Below are 8,324 nucleotides of genomic sequence, written 5' to 3'. Positions count from 1 at the left end.
TTGGCATCAGTGTTGACTCCAAGATCCTTTTCTGCCTCTGCACTGACAAGAAGGGAGTCCCCCAGCCTGTAGGTATGGTGCTGGTTCTTCCTGCCCAGGTGCAGCACCTTGCACTTGTCGGTGTTGAATCCCATCCTGTTCTCATCCGCCCACCCCTGTAACCTGTCCAGATCTAGTTGCAGCCTGTCCGGTGGGAGGTTTCTCATCTCTCTTCTTCTTCCAGCTGCAGCCTACTGCTCCCCTTGAGGCAACTTTTCTTCCGAGCAGTCACAAATAAAAGTAAAATCACAGAGAAGTAGGGTTTGAAAGGACCTCCAGAGGCTGTTGACAGATGTGGAAAAAAAAACAAACTGTAAGTTACTGGAAGCAGCAGCACGTTAGCTTTAACCTGACTCTGCAGCATCTGTATAAATCAGGTGCTTTGGTGGGGCTTTTTAGCACTTTTTTCTAAAGTTGATTCAATCAGCTATTAGATAAAAGCACCCAAAAAGCTCCACTAAAGCACCTGATCTATACAAACAGTGGGTGAGCTGGTTCCAATTAATGCAATGCTTCTTTCGAGCAAGCGCTGGGCTCAGCATGGGGGCACATGGAGTTAAAAGTAAAGCGCTATTTTGCAGGGTTTTTGTGTCTGTAAGCAGCCTAGTCTTCAAGCAAGACAGAAGGGAGGAGCAGGGCACTGGCAGATCATAGAAGCTCGGAGCCATGTTTTGTACTTTATCTGGGTTCCTGAAAAAGCAGCAGATTCAAGCAGCTGCTTGGGTGCCCAGGAGAGATACCCACATTAGAAAACTCCTGAAAACAGCTGGTTAGCCTTAGGTCCACTGAATGGAAAATAGAACAAAACGCACGCTCTGAAACCTGGAAGCTGTCACACACCAGAATTATTGGCCTCAAGTCAGCTCTATTTACAACCCGCCACCAAAATACACATCCTCAGAGAAACCAGGAACTATTTGGACATGGACATGCCTTAGCTACCTCAAAACCCCTTTTTGACAAAACAGTGTAGCACACTTGCTGTGTCACATCTTAAGCTAGTGACTGATCTACGTAGAAGATCAAAGCATGAGGCTTCTGTTAGTAATGGAGTTACTCCTTTAGCTCCATTAGTAATGGTCCATGTTTCTGGTCTGGAAAGTATCCAGTCCTATCCCCATGGCAATTCTTGTATGTCTTCAATCAGTCAGTGAGCAGAAGCCTAAGCTTCTGAAAGTGAATTTGTAATATAATGAGGGATAAGTGCCATTTCAGGGCATTTCCTCATGGCCTAACATGACCCTCCAGATGCTGTGCCCTCAGTTCGTTACAATGATTTACATAAAAAACAGATTATTTCAAATAGGATTCCAGCTTTGTGGAAGTCTTATCTGTGCTTTTCTTTTATACAGACTCTTAAACCAATCTAGCCTAACCTTTCTTCTTCGTTTGGGAGCCCTACCATCCTCCTACATGGCAGTTCAGAGAGGCTGTATCAGTTCTTCTTCTGGTTCAGGAGTCCTGCAGCCCTCCGTTTTGAAGCTGTGTTAATTCAGGCAGTTCTGATCTTACACCAATTTCTCTCCTTTGTCCCTTTCATATCTTGGTCACGTCCAAGGTATGTGTAAGAAAAATAGAATCTATGGCCACCAAATGAATTTGAAAGAGAAGTCATAGAGATGTAGGACTGGAAGGGACCTCCAGAGATCATCTAGTCCAGCCTTATCCAACATACAGCCCGTGGGCTGCCATGTGGCCCACCAAGCCATTTTCTCCGGCCTGAGGTCCCTCGCTCGGGACAGGCGAGGAGTCCAGGCGCCTGCTCCACGCTCCATGGGGACGGTGGCAGTGGTGGGGCAATGGCGAGGTGAGGTGGGCAGGACTGGCCCACGGGCCCCAGCCAGAAGCAAGGGGAGGGGAGCCGCTTACCCCTGCGGAGCCAGGCTCATCACGTGAGCTGGGTCCCGCTGCCGCTGCCCCAAGGGCTGCGCGGCATGGGGCTGCCCCAACCACGCCTGATGGGATGAGCTGGGAACAGCACCTGCTACGTTGCCTCTGGCTCTGCCCCTTGCCCCCAGTGTCCTGCTCACCTCCTGGGATCCACATGCACCTGAAGCTGGATTCCCACATGCTGCTGGGGACACAGAGGCGGAGCCATGTGCCACTCAGGACTGACCGGTGCAGGCAGGGGGAAAATGCAGCTAAGTCCCTGCCACTCCAGCCAGGCTCATCCCATCCCGAGCAGCGCACGGCTCCACCACTGCTTCTGCTGGCCAGTGCAGACCCGGCTGGCCTCCTCCCCATCCCGAGCAGCACGTGGGAGGCCAGCTTCAGCTGCATGCCACTTTTCCTGGCCGGTGCTGACTCGGCTGGGTCCATCCCATCCAGGGCAGTATGTGGCTGAAGCTGGCTTCCCACTTGCTGCTAGGGATGCCCTCCTGGGTCAGCACTGGCCAGCAGAAGTGGTGGTGGAGCCTCCTGTCTTTTGGGACAGGCTGATGCAGGTAGGGGGAAAGTGCAGCAGCACATGGGGAAGCCACCGCTTGATAGGGGATGGGATGGGCTGGCCAGGCCACACCAGGGAGGGAAAGCTGTGGCTGAGCCCCCTGCAGCTGTGTTGTATGCTTGTTTAAGACTGAACAATATGTTCAAGAATAGAGCATGAATGATCTGGGCTCCAACGAAAATTTGGAGCAGGTGAAAATCTGTAAAAATATTGTCCAGTGTTTGGGTTGTGTTTGCTTCTGTTTCTCTTTTTGCGGGATTGGGGGTTCAGCTTGTTACTACTTGTTCAAGATGTGTTACTAAAAAGTTATTAATGCAATAAAAGTAAATCTTCTTGAAGATTATTCTCAAAAATGCCCACATTGTGTTGCTTTGATTAGTTTCCACTCTGGCTGATATCTTTTCCACATTTGATCTGTCGACTTGCATGATGCTTCTTTCATTCACCGAGAAGTGAGTAGAAGCGAAAGTGTTTATTTTAGTCAAGTGTTTGGTATTATTTCATTCTTGCTTTTATATTGTTTTTATTTTGGATTTTAAACCACATTTCCAGACCCATTTCATTGTCACTTCCTGTAACTTCACTGGTGTCAAAGTCACGTGACATCACTTCCTGTTGTGATACCACTTCCTGTGAGGTCTTTGAATATGGCTCGCCGGCCCACAGAGTGATAAAAAGTTTGTGATCTGGCCCCACATTCAAAAAGGTTGGACATCCCTGAGGCAGGATCATCCTTATCCAAACCATCCCATACAAGCATAATCTAGACTCTACATAAAACTGCCCTCAACCCTGACACAACATAGACCTACCAGGTAAAGTAGGGGAACCACAGCAGCCAATGTCCTGCTTCTATGAAATGTTTTCAATATACGCTCGAAAGTTCCCAGGCAGAACACCATGCCCCGCCACTACAGAGGAAGGAAAAGCCCCCGCAGTCCCTACCAATCCGGGCATGTTGCCAGTCCCCATTTTCGTCAGCACACATAGTCATGAAAATTAACTTTCAGGAACTGTGAAGTTCAAATGCTTCAATATTCACTTAAAACAGATTTCACATTACATACTAAATTAGAGTTTGCACTGTGATGTAAAACACCCAATTAAGGAACAATAACAGTGTCTCGTTACTTATACAACTAAGCAACACAGCCCAACACCTCAGTTTGATTATAGGATATTGAAAATGAATGGTTCATGAGCTCTTAAAATATTTTAAATAATAAATCTATCATGCGTCACGTGGTCAGCTGTGGAAAAGGACCTTGTGTTCAGATACCCAAAGCATGGGGGTAATCTTATACATGTATGAATGAAGTAGCCAAACCGTACATTTTCACTCAGGGAACCTCATGCTGTCCTGAACCTTAAATCAATGTTCTCTTACAATACCTCAATTAAAACCTCATTAGCAAGTACACATCCTTTAGAAGTACTGTGACTGGTACTGAATTTACTTTGGCACCATTCAGAAACACCAGCTGCTAAAACAGCGTACAGCGTATTTCCCTAAAGAATCCGCCAGGGTGGGTTTGCAGATGTTTTCACATCCCTGTGGAAAATTGCTATTGCTATTGATTCTCTCAGACCTAAGAACGAACCTGAAGATTTTGGTAGCAAGCTTTTCACTGGCCTCAGTGTCTGGAGGAAATTCTTTAAACCCTCTTTCTTATCTTCTTTTGGAGATGCCTCCTAAAAGGAATGGCTCGGTGTTAGTTGTAGCAGACAACAAAGCACTGACATGTTACTCAATGTTACTGCCACCGCATATTGTCTGAAACCCAATCACACCTTTTCCTTACACCTTTTCATTCTCGGCACGATCCTTGCTTGATATGCAGCTTTGCATGTTCTGCATCATCATGCACACTGCAGACAAAAGCGGTATTTGAGAAACTCATTCACGCAGTTATCAACATGCTTCATATATAACAAAATAATTTACCTCGGGTTTCTGAGTAACTGTTCATTACGTGGAACTGGCAAGCGCCAAATGAGCTGTTCCAGAATTACAGTGTTTGGGCACCAAGCTACCGTAAGAGGCAAAATACACACGGCAAGCCAAAATGCTGAGACACAGTGCTGCGCAATGAAGGCAGCCAAGTAAATAAGCAGTGCGTATTTGTAAACACACTTCTTCCCTGAGTTTGGTTCCAGCAATCATTGTATTTGGACTGCCATCACGAGAACTCGACAGATAACTGTTTCAGATGCAGTTCACAAACTGTTTATGCTGCAGAGAGGATAGAAAGCTATTCTTGCCCACCTACATGCCAGACACAGTCTAACTTCTGCCCCATGCTCCTGCCAACGGGGGTACTCATGCCAAATTTAACAGACAGGCAACACTTTAGAATACACAAAAATTCATACAAGTATTAGGCACCAACATCTATTTTCAGGGACTTGAGTTGGTGACTGGACTGTCAGAGGTACTGAGTACCTGCATTTCCACCCACTAAAACCCCTGGAGATTTTAGCTGCTGTATTGTAGTCTTCCTTTCCTAGGATTAAGTTCATTGCCAGATAAGTTCCGATTCCAAAATGGTTACTGTGCACTATCAATTCATGGATTATAAATGAGCTTGGTTCACATATACTCTGTTCATGTTGCAGCTCATTTGAAATGTTTTCTTTTGATTTGCAAACATAGCACATGTGATACAAAGTCACTAAGCATAAAGGAATATAGTCTCCCAAAATGTCCTTTTCATTAAATTGCTGTTGTAACTATGGCCAGGGTTTTTGGCTAAGTAGAGACAGTCAAGAATCCCAAGGCTGAATCGATTAAATCCTCACGGGTTAATCTAAAATGTAAAATATAAACAGAAGTGTGGGGGCACTAGAGCACACCTTCCTGCTTGGCTGAAGCAGACAGCTTGGCCACCTGCCCACCGTGTAAGGGAGGGTTTATGGGGGAGGTGCAAAGCATCCTGGGATGCTGGGGGACTGTGAGTTAACTTGAATCTGGAGGGGATCTGGGACAGAAGTTCAATCAACGGATTTAACCTAAATCAGTTAAGTCTGATACTACAAGCATCCAGGTTCATCTTAAAATGGTTGTGGCCATCTTGAAAGAGGTTTATGTCCACTGAACTTCTGTTGTGTTACGGATTTGAACTAGTTTCCAATCACTTATTCCAGTTTATGTGTAATTTCTGTCCTTTAAAGTGATAAGGCACATGGTGTGTATCAACCACCCACAGGGTTATATTTTAAAAAATTGATAGCAGGCACTAATGCAAGTATCATGACTCTTTTCAGGCAGTAGGTGAAACCTTGAAGAAAAAGTGGCTCTGTCTTCAAAAAAGTGACCTGACCTTTGCTTTGGTGGGTTTCTTCTGCACAAGAAATAAAAAGCACTGCATGCTTTCCTATGCATCCTTTCTAGCTGATAACCTTCTTCGTTTTAGCATTCAGTGCAAAAGGACTGAATTTTCCGAACGTCAGGTAGCATGTTACTAGTACTAGCTGAATAGTTGTTCCACTTATCATAAGAAAATATCTTCATGGAATTGTAACCTACCATATGGATTGTGAACAGAGTACATACAGATTTGGCCAAAACCTTTGATATGCTTAGCAACTGGAACGATTCCAAACCAGTTTTGCCATTCTTTGGATATCAAAGGAATCATAAATGCAGCATGCCTATGTTTAATGACACGGAATGAGAACTTCTTGCAGCATGCAAAGACCTCTCCATAGGGTGACTGTGATATGTTGCACAAAAAAGCTCATTTGCCATTGTTTTGATCATTCAACTGTTGTTAAATTGCAATGTTAAGTACATTCTCATTGCTGGAATAGAGAATACAGGATTTCCGATATTAAGAGCTACATTATGTAGTTCAGTGTTAATAAACAGCATCCTTCCCTGAACAGTGCTTCAATGAAAAATCTAATAAGGCCCTTAGTTAATGAAATATAGTTAAGTGTATAGTAAAATGTTGTTGCCATGGAGCCAGATTCTGTAGTCTTTGTGCATCCCAGTTTCCCACTGATTTCAATGGGAGTTTTGTGAGGCTAAGAACAGTGAGCACATACCTGAGCTGAGTCGCAAAGAAAATTCAACTCTGCTATTCTGCTCTACCGGCGCACTATTGACATTTGTTTGAGCCTATAAGGAGAGCAGAACAGCAGAGGTCCACCATCTGTCACACTGATCCAAAAGGAAAATTTTGCTCTTAAGTTTTTAATACTTAAAGAGACTCAAACTTTTATTTTAGTAGGTTACGCTTCTGCAAAACACAGACTAGAGGAAACCGGCCGATAATGATTTGGGGCCAGATCCAATTCCCGAAGTAGTCAGTGGGAGTACGTTTTTGATTCTTAAAAACTCAAAAGCCTGGAATTTTTAAAAGCCAGTAAAGGTTTCTATTTCTGTTTGCCAAATTTTAAGGCTTTATACACTTCACATATGTTCTTCCTCTTAAGTCTGCAGGTATGTCCCTGCACTTTGTATTTCTGTAAGATGGACTCCTCAGAGCCCTTGCATCTTTCAGAAAATGAATAGATTTATTTGATTTAGGTCTCATCATTTTTCTCGTTTTAAGAGCTTTAGCGTCCTCTCAATACTTAAAGTCCAGTGCATTTTAAAAAACCTGTCATGTAATAAAAATCCTTCCTGCCATATTCTGTATCAAAATGACTGCTTTCAGTGACATTTACCCCACTGTCAAAGATAGCAGAATATGGCTCCTTAGGCTCTGCAAATGAAGCCATGACCTTGCTTATGCCACGTGACCTACTTCATAAAAATATTTTCAAATAGAAGATTTTAAAAGCTCTGGGCCTGTATAACATTTTCAACCCAGTCTTACAACCTGAATTTCCACTTAATGTCAAGGAAAGTTTGCCAGAGAAAACAAACCACAAGGATCTGTCCCTTTATTTGGAAATCCAGTTCAGTCTCTCATTTTAGCAGAAAGCTTATCCTGGTGTCTATCAGCTGTGAAATGTCAGTTAACCACAGTTACTTTGCAGTGAACAAATCAAGGGCCCGATCCCGCAGCTCCTAGTTATGCAGGGGCTCAACCCGGTGAGATGCTCAAATCAGTCGGCTCTCTCTGAAGTATTCCCAAAAGGCCTTGTACGATCAGGGCGACGTGCAGGCCCTATCTGCTTCAGTGGGGCAGCTCATATGAGCAAAGGCTACAGAGTTAGGCCCCGCCACAATGATTATTTAACAGGTTCATGGATATATATATATATATATTTTTTTTTTTTTTACAGTGTTTGTGTATTTTATTTTCTAAAAGCTTTACTTTCAGCACTTAACACCGTCATTTAATTAACGGATTGTTCTGGGGTATATATTTTGTGATCAGTAATAAAAAGTTATCTCCTGACACAAGCCATTGTTGATTTCACTGTTGTAGGGGAAAGGCTCTAGGGCGGCAGATAAGGCTGTTGCCATGGTGATGAAGGAGATACCGAGGGAGGAGTCTGCAGAGGAAAAGCCCCTCCTTACTATGACATCACAGGTGGGCAGAATGCTAGGATTCCAGGAGGCAGCTGACATATGTTAATCGAATGGAGAATGTAATTAAACTAAGCAGCAAAGCCATTGCCATCCTTGAGTCAAATTTAATAGGCAATTAGTGTTCCCCGAAAAAGAACAATGATGATGAAATGTTACCCAAACGTGGGGAAAACCCGTTATTCGTTGCTGAGTTTTGCAATTGGTATATTTTAGTTGTAGTGATTCTACTGGAGCTTAAGCCTTTAGAAAAAATGTTTTGTACGAAATGTAAGTCAAGAAATGTTGTTTCACGATAAAGTATTGCTGCAAAACATAGCTGTGCAATATTAAACCTGTGCTTTGGAAGTTTGAACA

General features: G+C 43.7%; 1 protein-coding gene across 2 annotated transcripts in view; it reads left to right on the top strand.

Annotated features, from left to right (window-relative positions):
- The first annotated feature begins 7,870 nt into the window (after positions 1-7,870).
- PEX5L (peroxisomal biogenesis factor 5 like) overlaps positions 7,871-8,324 on the top strand; it is a 74,311-nt gene continuing 73,857 nt past the window's right edge. For both annotated transcript variants that reach the window (XM_019532769.1, XM_019532768.1), the window contains exon 1: positions 7,871-7,971. In XM_019532769.1, the coding sequence (XP_019388314.1) occupies positions 7,903-7,971 (69 nt within the window). In that variant the 5' untranslated portion in view covers positions 7,871-7,902. The remainder of the gene's footprint in view (positions 7,972-8,324) is intronic.

Source organism: Crocodylus porosus, unplaced genomic scaffold, assembly GCF_001723895.1.
Source record: "Crocodylus porosus isolate Cpor-Errol unplaced genomic scaffold, CroPor_comp1, whole genome shotgun sequence".
Classification (NCBI taxonomy): domain Eukaryota; kingdom Metazoa; phylum Chordata; order Crocodylia; family Crocodylidae; genus Crocodylus; species Crocodylus porosus.
Note: the sequence above shows the minus strand (reverse complement) of the source record. Positions and strands in the feature narration are given on the sequence as shown.